The sequence below is a fragment of the Sinocyclocheilus grahami genome, unplaced genomic scaffold (assembly GCF_001515645.1).
Source record: "Sinocyclocheilus grahami isolate Dianchi unplaced genomic scaffold, SAMN03320097.WGS_v1.1 scaffold29.1, whole genome shotgun sequence".
Taxonomy (NCBI): domain Eukaryota; kingdom Metazoa; phylum Chordata; class Actinopteri; order Cypriniformes; family Cyprinidae; genus Sinocyclocheilus; species Sinocyclocheilus grahami.
Genome location: NW_015505208.1, coordinates 584943 through 606947, shown reverse-complemented (window position 1 = coordinate 606947; position 22005 = coordinate 584943). Strand labels below are relative to the sequence as shown.

Here is a 22005-nt window from a genome sequence, read left to right as displayed (position 1 = left end):
ATGATTTCAGAACAGGATACCGTTCATCGTTCCGGAGCGTGTGCCCTGGAAGCAGATGTGTGAAGCTCTTAGCAGTAAGTTCATGTCTGAAGTCCAGACGCAGCGGTGCTTGGACGGATACAACCTTCACTTTCTCGCCCAGAAGATCTTTGACCAACCAGACATCTCTGAAGATTTCAGCAATATGCTAGTGTCCTGGGCTCAGTTCAACAAGGTACCACTAACATTAATTTGTTGTGCATTAATATACAATATTATGAGCGTGTGTTGTCTAACAGCTGACTAGTAGCATACTAACACATTTACATACTGTTGTGTCTTTAAATTCATTGCAATTTATCACATTTTTCCATGTCTCAAGACCCCTAAAAATATATTTCTAGAGACCCTAGTGTAATTTACGTAACATTCACGAAAGGTTTGACTGGCGAAATGGTGTGAATGATTATTTCTGTGACTGTTTTAACACAGGAAGTTCTGCCTGGTCGAAACTTCACCTTCTGGCAGTGGTTTGAAGGGGTGATGGATCTTACAAAGAAATGCCTGAGAGACTATTGGAGTGAAGGGTACAGTTAGAGTTCCTCAGTTTGTTTTTCACTTTATAGAGAACTGCAAAAGACTAGATAAGTAAAGAAATGAAGAGAACTAGATATCTGCCTCTCATTGCCCCTGCAGACTGATCTTTGGCTTCATTGGAAAACAGCATCTCCATGTCATCCTGCAAAACAAACCCAACGGCACCTTTCTTTTGCGCTTTAGTGACTCAGAGATGGGTGGCATCACCATCGCCTATGTGGGTCCCAGTGATAGTAAGTATAAAATATTTATACTACTGTACATGATGCACTATTGTTCAAAAGTTTGGAATTGGAAAGTTGTATGTTTTTGCAAGTATTTTATGCTCACCAAGGATATTATTACAATTTGTCAAGTTGGCATGAAATGCTAATTCATCTACTTGTACAAGTCTGCTGACCTATACAGGATCATTTTGTGTTTATCTTCCTCCATTTTTGAATGCAACACCAATGTCTCAAAATCCAATCAATATTCGATGCATAGACCAAGTCCCTGCCCTAAATTTATTCTTTTTCAATATACTGTTACGCTCGGACCAGTTGGTATTTCTGTTTCATTGCAACTTTAAAATAACTGTTTCTATTTTAATATATTTTAAAATGTATAAAGAAGATCTGTAAAGTTGCAAAGACTAAAGTCTCAAATCCAAAGAGATATTCTTTATAAAATTTAAGATTCAACCACGCCTACCTAAAATGGCTCGTTCTAACACGCCCCCACATTTGCGTAATGCCGCCCCAAATGTTCACGCAAAGAAAGAAGGCGTAACTTTTAGTCTCGCTGTAGTATTGTTGACGCTGCAGCCATGTCGTGAAGACGCTGTGTTTCGTTGTGAAAGTGAAACTACTTTGTTTGGCCTTCCAAAAGAGGACGATATCCGCTTCGTCATGCCTAGAGCTGATCCGTGCTGGTCGCTGAGGAAATACATCAACTTTGCGCTGTGGATCGCCGGATCGGCTTTCACCGTGGACGAAGCGGAGTCCAGCCCGGGGTCGTCAGATGTGGTTGCCGCAAGCCCGCCGGCTTTGTGTTTCGTTGTGAAAGCGAAACTACTTTGTTTGGCCGTCCAAAAGAGGACACGACTAGAAATCAGTAGTTAAGTTGTATTTACAACACTGTTCCAGAACAGTTCAACCCAAATATTCAGATGTGTGCAGCGCATTTTATGGAGGACTGTTTCCTGATCCTGGAAGAGTAGACTACAATGCCGGCTGTTCTGACTCACAGATTGTAAGTACGTTTTAATTTAAAGGATTTGCCACTGATGATTCAAACGCAAGTTTTGAGCAGTGTAGAGTAGTGCTTGTTGTTTGTTGAATGCACCGCGGCTGCTTGGCGCTCTAGTCCTTTTACCTCCGGGTATGAGGCCACAGCGATATATGCCACAGAAGAGCATGGGGAGGAGGGATTAGATTCGCTGGGGCAATCCCCGCAAGCTTCCCGTTCTTCCCTTGCTTCGTGCTTACCGGTCGAGTTTCCAGATGAGTTTGAAAGCCCGTCCCTCCCCCACCCTGCCCCGAGTGCTCGCGGCTGGATGATTGGTTTCTGGGTGCTGAGCGTGACACTAAGCTGTGCTCTTCTTCCGGAAAGTGCACGAGGAGCTGATGAAATCGTGGAAGACCCCTTTTTCGTCCAGAACACGGTACACCGGCTCCTCTGCCCTCACCACCCTCGATGGGGGTCCAGCGAGGGGGTATATGGAGGTTCCCCAGTTGGAGAGAGTGATTGCGGTGCATCTTTGCCCACAAAAAGCCGCCATCTGGCGGGGCCGCCCGAGACTCCCGTCCAGGGCCTGTACGTTTTCTTCGTCCCTAGTGGCGAAGGCTTATGCGGCTTCTGGAAAAGCTGCATCCGCCCTGCATGCTATGGCCATCCTACAGGTCTACCAGGCCAAAGCATTGAGAGCTGCACGAGGGTGGTCCCAACCCAGAATACTGCAGTAACTGCACTCGGCGACTGGCTATGCCCTCCGGGCTACGAAGGTCATTGCGCAGGCTCTGGGGAGGGCGATGTCCACTTTAGTGGTCAAGGAACGCCACCTGTGTCTCATCCTGGCTGAGATGCAGGAAGCCGAGAAAGTACGCTTTCTTGATGCCCCCATTTCACAGGTTGGTCTCTTTGGTGACACCGTGGAAGAATTTGCCCAGCAGTTCTCAATGGTGAAGAAGCAGACGGAGGCCTTCAAACACATCCTGCCTCAGCGTGGGTCAGGTCCTGCTCCTGCATCCCCGAGTCAGCAGCCCCCATCTGCTCGTCGCCGGGGACGGCCCCCTGTGAGGGCTGCTGAAGCCCCGCAACAGCCTGGGCCTTCAGTCAAGCCTGACCAACGGCCCACCACTCGCAGGCACCGCCAGCCCGTCATCAGGGCACCAGGAACCCTCGCAAGGCTTCAAAGCGTTCCTGAGACGGGCGACCCAGGGAGGAGAGAGCATCTGGCCAGCCTGGATCTATTTCCGACGGGGGGACGGGAGCTGGATTCGGCTCCACCACGGCTGTCTGCCACTTGGCAGATAGCCACTACCTGGTCAATAAAAGGGCAATTTCCTTCTTCTCTGGGTCACGCACACAGTGTTTTTGGCCCTCCCATTTTCTCCTCACGTTCAGAGTGTCTTATCACTCATCCAACACGATGCATGCTGGTGAACTCATGTTCCCTTATCCGTCGGTGGCACATGTAACAGACCCTGCGGACAAGGCTTGGTATGTTTTACAGGACGTTTCACCTCCTACCACATAGGGGTGGGCGATATGATCTAAAATTCATATCATGATATTTTACACTGTCCAGGCGATATCGATATTATATTGCGATATGAGAAAAAAAAATTACATGCAAAATATTTTAACCTTATATAACTAGAAAAAGTGAGGGATTGGACATAGACCTGAAAAGTCTTTTTCTATTGTGCCATTGTTTTTCCACTGTTTGTGTGTTTGAGTAGGCCAGTGGTTCCCAAACTTTTTCTGCTGGGCCCCCCTTTTTTAGAGAAAAATATTTTCAAGGCCCCCCACCCCCTTTTTTTTTGGGAAAGTCTCTTATGCTCACCAAAGCTACATTTATTTATTAAAAATACAGTAAACACTGTAAGATTGTGAAATACTGTCAATTTAAATGATCTATTAGAATGTTTTAACATATAGGCTACTGTATTCCTGTGATCAAAGCTGAATTTTCAGCATCATTTCTCCAGTCTTCAGTGTCACATGATCCTTCAGAAATTATTCTAATATGCTGATTTGCTGCTCAGTAACCATTTCAGTGTAGTAAACATTTGTGCTGCTTAATATTTTTGAGGAAACAATTTTTTCACGATTCTCTTATGAATATTTGAAATTGTTCTTTGTGTCAGAGAGCTGGAGTTCGTCAGAAATAGAATGGGGCATCAGTTTACTGTCATGGATTTGTCGTGCCGTGTCGTGCCACATCCATAGCAGAGAACATCACTGGGTTCTATTTGCTTTTGTCAAATCGCGCCGCTTGCGTCTATGTGTGTAAACACATTGTTTTGGTATTTGTGAATCTTAAGTATATAATCTGCTTTGCGTTTACCTGGCACTGGAAGTCCTTTTACAAACTTGTAACTTTCATGCTTAGAGCAGAACCATGCATCGTTCATTTACATTTCTACATGGCTCCCTGCAATACAACTCTGATTCTTCAATCACGCCAGCTAGTGGTCTGTTATTGATACAACCACAATTGCTACAACTGATAACGGAGCGCTTAAGCAAGTACTGCGAGTCATGTTGAGGCAATTAAAATGTCAAATTAATATTTTGGTTTCAATTATTTACTTAGGCAAGTGGCCTCATGATAAGCGAGAAAATTATGCAGTGTAGTCTTTATCACCCTGCCGAGGTTTCTTTTGCAAAATAATCTGGTGACTGTACACTATCCCTTGCCACGCCCCCCAGTTTGGGAACCACTGGAGTAGGCGATTTGTGCTCTATTAATTTGATCTGTTACGATGCTCTATGTGTTTGATTACTTATGCCTGTGTAGTACGGCGTTGCACACAGAGGACAAAAATGTTCAGCCTCGACTCTTTTAACATCATTTTAATATTTTAACATCATTTGTGTTCAAATTTGCAAAGCGTACCAAATTGAACAAAACAATGTAAATGCAAAATTTGAATTCATGAATATATAACGGTATCCACGGTATAGCAAAATCCATATCATGGAACAACATAATACCGGTTGTCACATTCATACCGGTATAGCGCCCACCCAAGAAGGGCGGGGGGCTCAGACCAATCCTGGATTTGAGGACTCTGAACCGGGCCCTTCACAAGCTTCCGTTCAGAATGTTAACCCTCAAGCACATATTAACGTGTTTCAAAAAGGCGGGGCATAGAGGAGAAACAATAATGTACAGTATGTGGAAAATAATGTTTTTTTTTCTTTAAACCGCATAAACACATTTCATTACACCAAATACACAAAATAATGTTATTTTTAGCAGCATTATATGACCCATTTAAATTTATAAGAAAGTGTCTGGTGCATTTAGGGTGTTTCTACAGGTGGTTTGTTCAGCCCACGCACCTGTGTGTAGCACACTCCGAGTTGCACAATGTTTTCCTTGTAACATGGAGTGTTTATAAGAAAGTGTCTGGTGCGTTTAGAGAGAAAAGAGTGTTTCTACAGGTGGTTTGTCCAGCCCACTCACCTGTGTGTAGCACACTCAGAATTACACAATGTTTTTGAGGTTTTCAACGGTTTACATGTGGTGCATGTGGTGTGGTGTGGTGTGGGGTGGGGGATGGGGGGTGAGAGGATCTTGGTTTCAGGAGGTAGGGTTGTGGATGGGGTTTCAGAGGGGGTGAGGTGATTGGAATTGAGGACTCTTACAGCCTGGGGGAAGAAGCTGTTGAGCAGTCTTTCAGAGCGGGCTCTGATGCTCTGGTACCGTCTTCCTAATGGCAAGAGCTGGAAGAGATAATGGGAGGGATGGGTGGAGTCCTTCACGATACTGGTGGGTTTACTGGAACATCGTGCAAGGAAAATGTCCAGAATGGAGGGGAGAGGGGCAACGATGATCTTTGCAGCTGTGTTCACTGTCCACTGTAGGGTCTTGCGGTCAGCAGCACTGCAGTTCCCATACCAGACAGTAATGCAGCTGGTCAGCACACTCTCAATGGTGCCCCTATAGAATGGATGAGTGGAGGGAGACTTGCTCTTTTAAGTCGGCGCAGGAAGTGGAGCCGTTGTTGTGCCTTCTTGGAGAGTGATGTAGTGTTGGTGGTCCAGGTGAGGTCTTCTGTTATGTGCACTCCAAGGAATTTTGTACTGCTGACTCTCTCCACAGTCGAGCTGTCCATAGTCAGTGGGGGGTGTTAAACAGAGTTCTGAGTAGAATTGGTCTCGGTTACGATGACTGCACGGCTCTCTCAGGATTGTGCACAGTCAGTGCTAAAATGCTTGAGGGCCCTCAAGCAGAGAACAGCGGTCCCTCTCAAAAACTTTCAGAGGCTCCTGGGGCATATGGCGTCCTCAGCCGCGGTCGTGCTGCTGGGACTGGTGCATATGAGACCGCTTCAGCACTGGCTTCATACCCGAGTCCCGAGATGGGCATGGCGTCAGTCCTTGGGAGGACATCTCTTTTCTACGGGCAGGAGTGCCCTTAGAACAGGTGTCCAGACACATTGTTGTTACAACAGATGTTTCCAAGACAGGCTGGGGCACCGTGTACAACGGGCATGCAGCATCAGGGGTCTGGACAGGCCCTCGACTGCATTGGTATATCAATTGATTGGATTGGATTGGATTGGATTGGCCTTGAGGAGGTTTTGACCCTTGATCCAAGGCAAGCACGTGTTGGTCCGGACTGACAACACAGCGACGGTTGCATACATCAACCACCAGGGTGGTGTTGGCTGCCATCCCATGTCACCCGCCATCTTACTTTGGAGCTAGCAGACTCAGGTTTCTGCATGCCACTCATATCCCAGGTGACCTCAATCGTGTAGCGGATCTCCTCTCACGACAGGTCTCGCTCAGGGGTGAGAGCTGTAGCGCTGCGTTGATGTCTTGCTCTGGAGGCAGTGTTTATGCAAATTATTGTGCCCGAGTGATGTCATCTGGCAACTCGGATCCAAACGAGCCATTTTTGGAGCTTGATTAAATAAATGCTTTGTTTATAATGACAGAGTGATGTAGTGTTGGTGGTCCAGGTGAGGTCTTCTGTTATGTGCACTCCAAGGAATTTTGTACTGCTGACTCTCTCCACAGTCGAGCTGTCCATAGTCAGTGGGGGGTGTTAAACAGAGTTCTGAGTAGAATTGGTCTCGGTTACGATGACTGCACGGCTCTCTCAGGATTGTGCACAGTCAGTGCTAAAATGCTTGAGGGCCCTCAAGCAGAGAACAGCGGTCCCTCTCAAAAACTTTCAGAGGCTCCTGGGGCATATGGCGTCCTCAGCCGCGGTCGTGCTGCTGGGACTGGTGCATATGAGACCGCTTCAGCACTGGCTTCATACCCGAGTCCCGAGATGGGCATGGCGTCAGTCCTTGGGAGGACATCTCTTTTCTACGGGCAGGAGTGCCCTTAGAACAGGTGTCCAGACACATTGTTGTTACAACAGATGTTTCCAAGACAGGCTGGGGCACCGTGTACAACGGGCATGCAGCATCAGGGGTCTGGACAGGCCCTCGACTGCATTGGTATATCAATTGATTGGATTGGATTGGATTGGATTGGCCTTGAGGAGGTTTTGACCCTTGATCCAAGGCAAGCACGTGTTGGTCCGGACTGACAACACAGCGACGGTTGCATACATCAACCACCAGGGTGGTGTTGGCTGCCATCCCATGTCACCCGCCATCTTACTTTGGAGCTAGCACAGACTCAGGTTTCTGCATGCCACTCATATCCCAGGTGACCTCAATCGTGTAACGGATCTCCTCTCACGACAGGTCTCGCTCAGGGGTGAGAGCTGTAGCGCTGCGTTGATGTCTTGCTCTGGAGGCAGTGTTTATGCAAATTATTGTGCCCGAGTGATGTCATCTGGCAACTTGGATCCAAACGAGCCATTTTTGGAGCTTGATTAAATAAATGCTTTGTTTATAATGACGATGATATTTTAAGCTATGAAACTTGCAGGATGTTTTACAACTTTAGGGATCTTATCTATGCACGAGCAGCTTGTAACACTCCAAAGAGAAAGGAAAACTTGAAATCGCATCATATGACCCCTTTAATGGTATAAAGATCTCTTATATGCCAAAAGATCAAGGCAAATTTGATTTATTGTGTCTTGACACCTTTAAAGAGCTTTTGGAGTAAGGAAAAGGTTTCTCTTACCTTAAGTTTATTTATTATTATTATTATTATTAAACCCAGATGTATATATGTCCATGTAATATAGATCAGTAAGACTAATTTAAATGTATTGATCCATTGAGGATTTGCAGTAAAATATTTGTTCTGTGTCACTCTTTTCTTCTGCTCAGATGGAGGCAGGAAAATCCAGAATATCCAACCCTTCACCAAGAAGGATCTGGACTCAGCTGGCCTTGGCGACCGCATAAGGGACATTAACTGCATCACTCACGTGCATCCAGACTTACCAAAGAATGAAGTATTTAAGAAATTCTTTACAGGTATGTAACCAGATCTTTTAAAGACAGTGGCTGTATACTGAGGTTTCACTAAGGGTTTAAAAATAAATCTGTATATTTTAATATTAATATTAAAAAATAAGAAGTATTTTGTGCTAAATATAAGAGAAACATTTAAAAAAAAATGATGTATATGTTTTCTTGTGTCCTGAAACAGTACCTTCTCCCCCTAATCCTGATGGATACCTGCCATTCAAACTAACAACAGTAGTCAACCCGTAAGTGCAATTATTTAGCTGTAAATTTATATAACTTTTCAAGATGTTATCAAATTTACCCTGAGGTATTAATAAAGAAACCTTGAAGATACGATATACTAAAGCATAATTTTATAAACACACAGTCACAGAGCCGTTATGTTAAAACAACTCCGGGTTTATAAAGAGAACTGTTTCTACATAAAGTATGACAGAAAAATGTATTCAAGTCATTTAACTGTTACTGTTATAGGCATTGACAATATCTGTCACATAATTGTATTTTTTCTTTTGATGTTCAGAGGAGACCAGGGTTCCTCCACTGCCAGCATACCACCAGACACTCCTATGGATATTTACGGGCAATCTATGAGCAATGTCTATGGGTCAAACATGTGCGTATTAATTATTATTTAAGCCACAGATATACACACTGTCACAGTATTTTACAAGTCTTTATTATGTGGCATATAAAATACGTCTTTTCCCTCCACAGGAATCAGGGCATGTTCTCCCCGTAAGTATAATTATACTTTGGCTTTGGTAAAGTTAATTCACATTCACATCTATCTGCTCATATGGAAAAAGTAGGACAGGAGATGCACTATGCTGGTTAAATTTCTTGATCAGAGGGCATTATTGTAAAATGAGCCATCGATCATCGGTTGCCTTTTGAGGCAACATCCTAAGCAAAATAGTCTCTTGAAACACTGATAATTGACACATTAAGTACACAAGACAATCTTCTACAGTCGACACTAGTCGCTGATTCCAGTAAAGTCAGACATTAGCACATGTCGCTAAGCTAACATTGCAATATTCCAAGCCTCAAAAAATGTTGAGTGAAATAGTCCAAGATTTTTTTAATGCTTTTGAAAATAAAAGTCTTGTATGCTCACTAAGGTTAAAGTTAAATCAGTAATATTGTGAAATGTTATTACAATTTAAAATAGCCGTTTAATCATTCAAATTTTAGGTACAATTATTTTGATGTGTGTTAAAATATAATTTATTCCTGTGATGGCAAAGCTGAATTTCTATCATCATTATTTTAGTCTTTAGTGTCACATGATCCTTCAGAAATCATTCTAATATGCTGATTTGCTACTCAAATAATATTTCTGAAAACTGCTTAATAGTTTTGTGGAAATGAATTTTTTTTTTTAGGATTCTTTGATGAATAGAAAGTTGAAAATTATTATTATAAAATTGTCTTAACTGGAACTTTTGATCAATTTAATGCATCTTGCTGAATAAAAGTATTAATTTCTTACTGATTATGTCTTTTTATAATTAACATTTTTCTTGCTGTGTCACTCTTTTCTTCTGCTCAGATGGAGGCAGGAAAATCCAGAATATCCAACCCTTCACCAAGAAGGATCTGGACTCAGCTGGCCTTGGCGACCGCATAAGGGACATTAACTGCATCACTCACGTGCATCCAGACTTACCAAAGAATGAAGTATTTAAGAAATTCTTTACAGGTATGTAACCAGATCTTTTAAAGACAGTGGCTGTATACTGAGGTTTCACTAAGGGTTTAAAAATAAATCTGTATATTTTAATATTAATATTAAAAAATAAGAAGTATTTTGTGCTAAATATAAGAGAAACATTTAAAAAAAAATGATGTATATGTTTTCTTGTGTCCTGAAACAGTACCTTCTCCCCCTAATCCTGATGGATACCTGCCATTCAAACTAACAACAGTAGTCAACCCGTAAGTGCAATTATTTAGCTGTAAATTTATATAACTTTTCAAGATGTTATCAAATTTACCCTGAGGTATTAATAAAGAAACCTTGAAGATACGATATACTAAAGCATAATTTTATAAACACACAGTCACAGAGCCGTTATGTTAAAACAACTCCGGGTTTATAAAGAGAACTGTTTCTACATAAAGTATGACAGAAAAATGTATTCAAGTCATTTAACTGTTACTGTTATAGGCATTGACAATATCTGTCACATAATTGTATTTTTTCTTTTGATGTTCAGAGGAGACCAGGGTTCCTCCACTGCCAGCATACCACCAGACACTCCTATGGATATTTACGGGCAATCTATGAGCAATGTCTATGGGTCAAACATGTGCGTATTAATTATTATTTAAGCCACAGATATACACACTGTCACAGTATTTTACAAGTCTTTATTATGTGGCATATAAAATACGTCTTTTCCCTCCACAGGAATCAGGGCATGTTCTCCCCGTAAGTATAATTATACTTTGGCTTTGGTAAAGTTAATTCACATTCACATCTATCTGCTCATATGGAAAAAGTAGGACAGGAGATGCACTATGCTGGTTAAATTTCTTGATCAGAGGGCATTATTGTAAAATGAGCCATCGATCATCGGTTGCCTTTTGAGGCAACATCCTAAGCAAAATAGTCTCTTGAAACACTGATAATTGACACATTAAGTACACAAGACAATCTTCTACAGTCGACACTAGTCGCTGATTCCAGTAAAGTCAGACATTAGCACATGTCGCTAAGCTAACATTGCAATATTCCAAGCCTCAAAAAATGTTGAGTGAAATAGTCCAAGATTTTTTTAATGCTTTTGAAAATAAAAGTCTTGTATGCTCACTAAGGTTAAAGTTAAATCAGTAATATTGTGAAATGTTATTACAATTTAAAATAGCCGTTTAATCATTCAAATTTTAGGTACAATTATTTTGATGTGTGTTAAAATAGAATTTATTCCTGTGATGGCAAAGCTGAATTTCTATCATCATTATTTTAGTCTTTAGTGTCACATGATCCTTCAGAAATCATTCTAATATGCTGATTTGCTACTCAAATAATATTTCTGAAAACTGCTTAATAGTTTTGTGAAAATGAATTTTTTTTTTTAGGATTCTTTGATGAATAGAAAGTTGAAAATTATTATTATAATTAAAATAAAAATAATTATTATAATTAACTCAATTTAAAATAGCCGTTTAATCATTCAAATTTTAGGTACAATTATTTTGATGTGTGTTAAAATAGAATTTATTCCTGTGATGGCAAAGCTGAATTTCTATCATCATTATTTTAGTCTTTAGTGTCACATGATCCTTCAGAAATCATTCTAATATGCTGATTTGCTACTCAAATAATATTTCTGAAAACTGCTTAATAGTTTTGTGGAAATGAATTTTTTTTTTTAGGATTCTTTGATGAATAGAAAGTTGAAAATTATTATTATAAAATTGTCTTAACTGGAACTTTTGATCAATTTAATGCATCTTGCTGAATAAAAGTATTAATTTCTTACTGATTATGTCTTTTTATAATTAACATTTTTCTTGGCTCTGTCTGCCATCTTGAATGATAATTTTCACTGAGCCTTAGCAGTGCAAGTGGCTTAACCACTGAGGGCACATGTGATAACATAGTTTGAGTTAGCTATCTAGGTAGGCAGCTCACTAGAATTTAGAGCAATAGCACCTAAGTAAATGACTGTTTAACCACTGACTGTTGTGATTCTGTTGCCCTATCCTAGACTTCCTCAGTCTACACCCCCATATATGCCAGAGCAAATACCTGTTCAAGGACCACTCTACCAATCACCCATGTGAGTCACAGCCACAGTAAGGTTTCCTGTCAATTCCTAGGGTATATTTGATGTATCAGCGTCACTTTCTGTTGACACACTCGCACATCTGTTCTTTATTACCATTCTCAACTTTGTTTATTCTTTAACAGGCCACAAACTCCCTCAAGTGAAGAAATAGATATGGAGGCACTGGAGGGAATTTTGTCATCAATTTGTCAAAATACTAACAAAGATCTTCATTAGAGGTACAGACCCTCTGTTCTTCTTGGACAAAGGCTATTGGATGGCTTGATGCTCTTAAGGACATCCAGCACAACTCGCACATCCCAAAGGACAAATTACCCATTTGTTCCCAAAACAAGTGTATCAGTAGGAATGCACTTTTCTTAAATTCATTTCCATGAATTATTGAGAGGTGAATGTTTTCATCACATGGATTGTTTTTCAACTCAACGTCACACTCGCTTTCTCCTGCATAAACACACTAAACGTGCAGTTTAAAGGAACAGTGCGTTTCACTCAATCATAGTAAATGTTTGCTAGCAACTTTTTAATGAAAGCAGGTGAACCTCTGGCAAAAAGAGTCTTATTAGCATGCAGTACATAAACTCACAAGTCGTTCCCTGTTTCGGTCTCATGACTGCTCTTGAAAGTAGCATTATAACTGACAAGTGAAACAGGAAATTATTTGCTATCAGGGGATTTTATCAAGAGAGACCTGATAGATTTAACATAATACACATTTTTGTCTGCCAGAAGATTTTTTTCCTTTACATATGATGCAGAAAAACATATCCAGGGACCAGAGTAGATTAGTGATATTTTACTCGCAATGTCCTGAATGAAATGTATTGTCTGCAGATGCAGACAATGATTTGGTGAGGTGAGCATACTTTTAGATCTTTTAGAAATGATAGGTTTTATTAAACTCTATGCAAATGTTTTGTGCCAAATTCCATATAGACAGTTTTTTATTTGGTTGTTTGATTTGCATGACTTGTGTGATCGCATATTCAATATTCAGTATTCGTCTACAGTCAGGTTTGGTCAGTAAAGCTAAAATTAAAGTTTTTTAAAATTATATATCAATAGCGAGTTTTGCTTTACTATGCCATGTATCATTTGTTCCTCCAGTTGCACAAAATTAGCTTTTTTCAATTACACAATGGGTATAAATCATGTAAAATACATATCATGTGCACAAGATAACAGTAAGGTTTTTTGCCAGATGTAGACATAATTCTGTCTCTGCGTACTCTACAGTGTTCTGTGTGCACCTTTTCTGTGTTTAGTCTTTAGTGCTACAAGATGTCAACGTTTTTAAAATGGAAATGTAATATACAGTTTCTCTTCCATAAACTGATTTTTCCCGTCCAAAAATACTGTTCTATATCTTGAAAAATATAAAGCTTTCATCTTAGTGCTTTGAATATGAAAATATATCAAATGGGATGTTTTTCAAAGGTGCCATCAGTAACTGTCTGTATGTATTTAGTCTAGAAGGGGAGTACCGCGCAGTTTTGTTTCTGTTGTCTATTCAGATGTTCTTTCTGTATCACTAACTGATGAATGTGCTAGATATGCACCTGCCTGATCAATACCCGGAAATCTTGCGGTCACAGAGGAGTATAAAGCACTTACTAAATTTTTCTTTTTTAATACACGTGACCAAATTTGTAAAGCAGGTATATAAGAATGTTTTTAAAGAAATGTTCATATTTCAATGTTTTAAATCTGATAAATAAAGTCAAAATCCATTTATGACAGATTCTCTTGCCTGAGTATTAAATAGTTAAAGGTGGCATATCATGAAAATCTGACTTTTCCAGATTTTAAGTGCTATAATCAGGTCCCCGGTGTATCTACCAACCAAGGAAACGTGAAAGAGATTAACCCAGTAACTTTGTTTTGGTAAGCCTTTTTCTACAAGCATCTGAGAAAACTATAGCTTCTGATTTCGCTCCCTTGGTGACGTGGCAAAGGGATCTCATTATAATATTACCGCCCCTTCATCTGTAAGTTTCCACCCACGGTGCCATCATTTTGATTTTGCAAGCGACAAAGGTGTACTAGTTCGCGGTGTACAACGCCATGGCAAAAGTTTGAGCAAAACACGCCAACTGTTCTGTCTTTGGCTACACAGACGAGCACAGAACACTATTAGAGTCCCAGCCTCAGAAGAGACAACAGAGCAGTGGATTTATTGATTCATTTACTGTTTATTGCTGCTGCCACACAGATCTAAAATAAACATGCAATTTATTTCCCAGCTGTTTATCTTCACAGACATAACCGACTGTTTTTGTAACTCGTGTGTTTTTAACGTAAACGTGTGTGTGAATGAGAACTTAGTTTAGAACTCGCATGCTGCGACAGCCGCTTTCTGTCTGTTTGCTTCGGATGTGTGCGCTCAGAAAACCATATATCTGAAGTTTAAACTCATATGGTTTAAAACGCATGATTTCAGCGGGACAAACATGATAATCAGAACCAAAACAGATGTTTTTTAGCAGATATGAGCTGTAATGGCCTCTATTCTGGAAAAGGGGGCGGGGAGCAGCAGCTCATTTGCATTTAAAGACACAGGCCCGAAAAACAGCTGTTTCTGCTTCCACTCAAAATAGGCATTTTCAAAATTATATAATAAATTATCTGTGGGGTATTTTGAGCTGAAACTTCACGGACACATTCTGGGGACACCAGAGACACATATTGTAAAAAGGGCATAATATATGTCTCCTTTAAGGATTTGTCCAGAATATATGATTATCTCACATTTCTTTAGATTAAAAAAGTAACAATTAACAAATGGAAGTGTTAATTTAGAGATGATAAAAAATGACAATTGTTAATGATATTTAAGCACTGTGGCATTATTTCACACTCCAGAGTCCTCATCGAACTACCAAATAAGAGGCATTCACTAACTTGAAATGATTATACTCAGCTAGCTTTAACAGTCATTTGAGAGAAAAAAAGAAAAGCAAATCTTAACAATTTACACAAGACTTTGAGCACAAAATGATGTCTAATTTTCACGTAAACATTGACGTTTATATGTAGAGTCCATTTAATTAAATGGCTTCAAAAAGAGTTTGCTTACAGAGCCCAATGGTGAGGTTTGAAGATCTTTCATGTGACTCTGGTCTTCCTTCAGTCAGATCTTGGATAAGAAGACACTAGTGGAAAGAGTGCAGAGAGACAAAGGGTGGGTGTAGCCATCGCCTTTTCATTCCATCAGATCCAATTGCTACAAGAACATGAATGTGCATTTAAATCCAGTTGCTCAGCAATCATCTAATCCAAGGGAAAGAGTTGACTGAATTACCTTCGCAAATCCCTCTTCAACCGTGTAAAACAGGAATAGCCATTGTATCATAATGCGTCCAGGATGTTTGGAACCAGGTCTACTCATATTAGTGGTTTCAAATTTCTTTTACAATGAATTAGATGTATATTATCTTGCCTGAGACAAAATACCATTGCTTTTGTCTAATTAAACTATTTACACACAAAATAATGCCAAACCTACGGTGGCCGAGAGAGCTCAACGTGCTGCAAATGAAAAAACACCTGCAAATTAAGAAAACATCATCAATTTGACAACACGCTCTAAAAAGAAACGCGCTTCCCTTAAACATTTCCGATGTGGTCTGTGCATATTTGCAGCGCATTTCTGTTTTTGTTTGTTTGTTTTGTATTTACAGCGTGTTTCTATTTGTTTGTGTTGTGAGAATTTGCAGCGCATTTCTGTATTTGGTTGTTGAGAGAATTTGCAGTGCGTGTTGTCAAATTGATGATGTTTTCTCTATTTGCATGTGTTTTTTCATTTGCAGCGCGTTGAGCTCTCTCGGCCACCGTACAAACCCCCTAATCTAAACAAGACATCTATGCATGCATTTATGGCAGAAAAAGTTCAATGAAAATGCCTGAAACTGTATGAATCAGTGAAAATGTACTCAATACTTTTGGAAGTATAAAATCAAGTTCTGAAAATGACACGACGGGAAGAAAATGAAGTGCTTTTATCAGGTAAAAGCTAAAAGGTAGGGTATCACAATAGTTGTGTTTTGTGTGTTTATTATTTTATATGAATGATGGTGTGACTGTGCTTCTTTTAAAGAAACACATGCTGGGCCATTAGGCCACAGTTAAACAATACAACAGTTTGAAGCAGACTCAAAGAGGGATCCAAATTCCCAAAGGATTTATAAAGCTTTTAGTCGTGAATTAACATTCACCTAAACCAAGGTTCAAAGGAATGTTTCCTTCATTCTGGGAGATAGAAAAAAGAACATCGCATGAATACAAACACATGGCGAATGGTGGAAATGGAAGAGCCAAACTGGAAACTCTCGGAAAACACACACACACCACGCACAACTGAATAATGTCGACGGTAAGTAGAATGTAAAGAAATCGGTTGCAAAATGCTAATAATATAGTACATGTGTCACATCTGAAAAATCATAGAAAAAATAAACTGAAATGAATGTGTGAGATTTAAACCCTGTGAAACTGGAAAGCATGCAGAAGTCCACTTCTAGTGTATTTCACTCTTAGTAGACTAGAAACGACAGAGGTGCCCCTGAGTGGCGTTAGCCACCTGATCTCGCTCCCTATACCTGGCGGTACAGAGTCCACAACAGGAAGTCCTCTTCTTACCCTCATTCATAGTCCTTGGGAAGGGGTTATAGAGTCTCAATTGCCTTTGGAAGTGTGTGTGATTCTCCCTTCAGCAAACTCGGTTGGCATGTAAGAGGTGTGTGAGGATGAGGTGTCAGAAATGATCGTACGTATGTATGTGTCGCGTCAGGGATCCAAAGTTTCCTGGCCGTGTTTATAAGGCTTGTGTTTTGAGCTCAATCGGTTCCCCTCGGGTCTCCTGCTGGGCTTCGGCCTCGGGAGGTCTGTTGCCCTTGAGGACAGCCAGTCTCTCTGACAGACCGCGCATCCGGGGAAAGAGCATGAAGTCGTAGAGCAGAGCGCCCATAGCACTGCCGATCATAGGGCCCACCCAGTACACCTACCGGAAAGTGAGAGAGAACAGATAGAAAATCTTACATTTATGAATTAGCAAAATGTTCCTTCATCTGAATACAATGGAAATGTGCCTCACCCAATGGTTAATAAAGTTCCTGAAAAGTACAGCAGGGGCAAAAGACCTGGCAGGGTTCATTCCAGCTCCAGTGTAATACATCTGCAAAGCGATTCATGTCAAGTCAAGTCAAATTTATTTGTATAGCACTTTTCACAATACACATAGTTTCAAAGCAGCTTAGCAGATTAGAGCTGGTCGATAATGTAGTTTACTTTTTGCAATGATACAAGCAATCAAGCAGTTGAGATGTGCTATATAATATATTTCACAATACTGTATTCAGAGTATATATAAACCAAAGTTAGTCATACTTATATATCCAAATTCATAGATTTTTTTAATTTATAAGGAGCCAGGCAATAATATAGTTACATTTTGCAATAAATAAATAATAATCAAGAACATTTAAAAAAAAAAAATTTTCAAAGATGTCATTAAACAAACTCTACAGTATTTATGCTACTTGAAGAGATAGTTCACCCCCCCCTGGCAGGGTTCATTCCAGCTCCAGTGTAATACATCTGCAAAGCGATTCATGTCAAGTCAAGTCAAATTTATTTGTATAGCACTTTTCACAATACACATAGTTTCAAAGCAGCTTAGCAGATTAGAGCTGGTCGATAATGTAGTTTACTTTTTGCAATGATACAAGCAATCAAGCAGTTGAGATGTGCTATATAATATATTTCACAATACTGTATTCAGAGTATATATAAACCAAAGTTAGTCATACTTATATATCCAAATTCATAGATTTTTTTAATTTATAAGGAGCCAGGCAATAATATAGTTACATTTTGCAATAAATAAATAATAATCAAGAACATTTAAAAAAAAAAAAATTCAAAGATGTCATTAAACAAACTCTACAGTATTTATGCTACTTGAAGAGATAGTTCACCCCCAAAAAAATTTATTGTCATCATTTATTCACCAACATGTCATTCCAAACCTGAATGACTTCTTCTGTAGAACACAAAAGGAGATATTTTGAAGAATTTTCAGACATTTTTGTCCATACAATAAAAGCAACAAAACAACACTGACTGGACCCCACTGACTTTAATTGTATGCACACAAAAAAGATAATATTTAATATCTCCTTTGTGTTACACAGAATAAAGAACGTCAAACAGGTTTATAATAACATGATGGTGAATAAATGATGGAATTTCCATTTTTAGGTGAACTATCTATTTAAAACAGCTAGTTACTTAATGTTTGGCCAAGTGTTTGTTCCACATGTTAGGCAAATACATTTTTCTATGTAGTCTATTTCATCTGAAGAACTTCTGCAGCAGTGTTTATTTGCAGGAGTTTTTGTTGACATTTTAGTGCATGGTAAAATCTGGGCCAATAGAAAACCATTGATTTTAAGACTGAATCTTAGTCCTTGTGAATGGCGTCTTACCCCCAGCAGGTGCCCCACAAGCACTGAGAAGCCGATGGACAGGGCAGCGGACCCCAGTCGTCCATTTCGCCTCTCATCCGTCACAGCGAAGACCACAACCACGAGTTGCAGAGTCAGGAATATCTCTATAGTGGTGGCCATTCCCAGACTGATGCCTGGCTGAAGCTGCAAACATATATACACATACACTTTACAAATGACAGTAAAAATAGTTATCCAAATACATTTACTGTCCACTATTTTATTTATGTGAAATAGCCTTCCTTTAACAGGTCCTCTGATGATTTCTATGGTTTCAAACATTGATCAATCATTTTGCATCACTAGTTAACAATCTATTATTTCAACTAATGAGCTCACTAAAACAAATACACCCTCTTACCGTGTTCAGGCCGAGATTGCCTCTCATATTGCTTGGCGTGACCCCATACAGCACAGCGGCTCCAGCTAGAGCTCCCAAGCACTGAGCACAGATGTAGAAGAACGCACGAAACAGGGACATCTGGGAGCCAATCAGGTAGGCGAACGTGACAGCCGGGTTGATGTGGCCACCGCTGATGTGACCAATAGACTGGATGAGTGTGGCAGCTGCCAGACCGAAGCAGAAGGCAACTTGGAGCACGTTGTGTGGTCCGGTGGTCCAACGCAGAGCTGATCCCAGCCCGAAAAACACAAAGAACATGGTGCCATAGAACTCGGCAAACACAGCCCGCCAAAAAGACATGGACCGGAACTCCCACATGGCTGCGATAACTCAGAGGCGATGCCAACAAATGGAGGGATATGAGTGTGAGAGGGAGAAGAACCTCCAAAAGAACCAAAAAAAGCTTCTTGGATGTGTTCCCTTTGATTTTTTTGTGGATGGACACAAAAAACAAAAGCGTAGAAACTATGGAAAACCAGCCACCGCTGATGTGACCAATAGACTGGATGAGTGTGGCAGCTGCCAGACCGAAGCAGAAGGCAACTTGGAGCACGTTGTGTGGTCCGGTGGTCCAACGCAGAGCTGATCCCAGCCCGAAAAACACAAAGAACATGGTGCCATAGAACTCGGCAAACACAGCCCGCCAAAAAGACATGGACCGGAACTCCCACATGGCTGCGATAACTCAGAGGCGATGCCAACAAATGGAGGGATATGAGTGTGAGAGGGAGAAGAACCTCCAAAAGAACCAAAAAAAGCTTCTTGGATGTGTTCCCAATGTTTATGTGTTCTTGGATGGACACAAAAAACAAAAGCGTAGAAACTATGGAAAACCAAGCATAAATGCTTCTATAACCTACAGAGTTTGTGCCCTTCTTCACAAGTCTGAAATCATCTGTCCCGCTGATTTCTAACCTGCGGTTTTTGTCATAAAACCTTAAGTGTGACTCTGGCAGGTGATGTCTGCATCTATGTGAAAGTTCTAGATGATGTTTAAAAGAAGAACACGGATAGACAAATGATGAGCATGTCCTGCAGACATTCAACCTCTCTGATGGGAAAGCGAGAGGCCAGAGGGGTATTTATAACGACTGTGACCCTCAGTGACAATATAATCCTTTGGCAGAATTGTGGGAGGGGGCTGCAGACAATACAACAAATCAAATAAAAAAAAATTCTTAACCCTTTTCTGTCCCGCTTTTCATTTAGCTTATGGTTGTCAATCTAAAGCTTAAAATGCTGCCTGCAAATTTGCACTTGAGTGATATTAAAATGTTAAACATATCTTGGTGGGAAATGTAACTTTTAGAGTTTTTATAATCATACAACTTTTTGTTTAGCTAAAAACAACACTATCTTGTCTCAAACTATAGGAGAAAGGTCATAAAAGAGGCAAAAGGGGAAATAGCATATTAATCAAACGTGGGAACATGATGACATTTCAAAGAACAGCCTCAGAGGACAACTGTCCCATTCCAGCTCACGATGGGGAACAGTGTTTAGGAACTGCCTCTTCTCTAGCCCCGGCTACAACACCAGGGCCCCTAAAAGGGTCTAGTGCCCTTCACAGTGTGGATTAAGTGCTGACACAAAGAAACAATACCTCTAATACAACAGAAGGAGGCCTCACACGGATGTAACGTATTTTTGTGGATGGACACAAAATAGATAATTATGTCCACTCTATCGAGTCTAAGTGGCTGACAGGGAGGACATTTTGAGCTTCATTTAGCATATTAGTTGAAAACAAACTGTGTATAGCTAAATATTTAGTCTGGTTGCTGAAGAGAATTTGGTATATTTAAACTTACATATTTTGAAAATACTGTATTTTAATAACTTCTGGCGTATTTTATGCCGACAGGGTAGACATGTTAATGGCAAAGCAAGTAAGCAAATTCACACAAAGAAAATTTGTCATTTGAAAAGTCACCAATTTATTCACCTCAGCCGTTTAAATTCCCGCCACTAAAGAGACAAAAAATCTGTTGTCCTGATGCCACTAAAGGGGATGGCCTTTTCTTAAAGGGGCGGATTCCCCAATACGACAGGGTGGAAAACCATTCTAGGAAAAATGGACAAACTCTTCTTTTTTATTAAATAAAAACATAGTTTTTATTACCAAATGAACAATACACTCAAATTGAGTAATCTCTTATTTAACAAAATATGAATATAATTTTTTTTCCCTTTAAATGTTATGATTTGACAATATTCTACTATCATGCAATCATTCATATCATTCAATTTAATGAGCAGTGCATGGGACATAGCAAAATAACACACATCCTCTTACACAAAACAAAAAGAAATCTAGAAAATGTATCTAAAGAGACAAGTAATGCTTTTGTTATGAACATAAAAACTTAGCATAATATAACACACCCTTTCATAGTCATTTTTATGTTAAGTTATCATGGCAAATTAGTTATTTATATACAGGACACCAAAAGGCACCCTACAGTGATATTGACCCATGGGTCTTTTAGTAAAAACATTAAGAAAAATCTATAATAAATGAATGAAATGAAATATTAGATATGAGTGTGCATGCAAATGCATTAATGTACATAATACTATAATATATAATAGTAGGCAGATGCTTTTATCCAAAACAAAAAACATTTAATTTAAAACATAGAATGCAAAGTGTTAATTATTATTATTATCATCATCATTATTGTTATTATATATTTTTATAATTATATATTTTTTATATTTTTGTATATAAATACTACATATTTATAATTATTACTAAACATATAGATTATGTGGATTTTCCTAAGTTCTATGAAGATAAGAACACATTTTGGTTTTAGGTTTTAGGACAACTTTGATGAAAGGTTTTGATTTCAAATGTTGACTAGTGTATATAAACACACTACATATTTATAATTATTACTAAACATATAGATTATGTGGATTTTCCTAAGTTCTATGAAGATAAGAACACATTTTGGTTTTAGGACAACTTTGATGAAAGGTTTTGATTTCAAATGCTGACTAGTGTATATAAACACATATGCACAATGCATAAACATAACATAATATAATATAATATCAACCAAATGCATAAATGTAAATAGAATATAATTGGTGTTATATAATATTTACAA

The 22005-nt window shown here is 39.5% G+C and overlaps 2 protein-coding genes across 8 annotated transcripts in view; one reads left to right on the top strand and one right to left on the bottom strand.

Moving 5' to 3' along the window:
- stat6 (signal transducer and activator of transcription 6, interleukin-4 induced) overlaps nucleotides 1-13034 on the top strand; it is a 42028-nt gene extending 28994 nt beyond the window's left edge. For 5 of the 6 annotated variants that reach the window (XM_016256454.1, XM_016256461.1, XM_016256475.1 and 2 more), the window contains 9 exons: nucleotides 11-214; nucleotides 472-566; nucleotides 676-809; nucleotides 8037-8186; nucleotides 8362-8422; nucleotides 8704-8796; nucleotides 8898-8918; nucleotides 11900-11971; nucleotides 12103-13034. In XM_016256454.1, coding sequence (XP_016111940.1) covers nucleotides 11-214; nucleotides 472-566; nucleotides 676-809; nucleotides 8037-8186; nucleotides 8362-8422; nucleotides 8704-8796; nucleotides 8898-8918; nucleotides 11900-11971; nucleotides 12103-12196 — 924 coding nt within the window. In that variant the 3' untranslated portion in view covers nucleotides 12197-13034. Of the gene's footprint in view, nucleotides 1-10; nucleotides 215-471; nucleotides 567-675; nucleotides 810-8036; nucleotides 8187-8361; nucleotides 8423-8703; nucleotides 8797-8897; nucleotides 8919-11899; nucleotides 11988-12102 lie in introns of all 6 variants that reach the window. The other variant, XM_016256481.1, reaches the window with a different exon arrangement.
- A 1965-nt stretch (nucleotides 13035-14999) lies between these two features.
- Nucleotides 15000-19957, bottom strand: mipa (major intrinsic protein of lens fiber a). 2 transcript variants are annotated; one of them, XR_001607022.1, is made up of 6 exons: nucleotides 19380-19957; nucleotides 18848-19024; nucleotides 18466-18630; nucleotides 17073-17153; nucleotides 15821-16979; nucleotides 15000-15481 (listed from the first exon to the last, which is right to left on the bottom strand). XR_001607022.1 is itself a non-coding variant. In XM_016256533.1 (5 exons), the coding sequence occupies exons 1-5, from the start codon at nucleotides 19560-19562 to the stop codon at nucleotides 16794-16796; spliced, it is 792 nt and encodes a 263-aa protein (XP_016112019.1). In that variant the 5' UTR covers nucleotides 19563-19957; the 3' UTR covers nucleotides 15754-16793. The 2 variants fall into 2 exon arrangements, 1 of the variants encoding a protein (XP_016112019.1); XM_016256533.1 differs by lacking the exon at nucleotides 15000-15481 and having other exon boundaries at nucleotides 15754-16979.
- Nucleotides 19958-22005: the final 2048 nt, after the last annotated feature.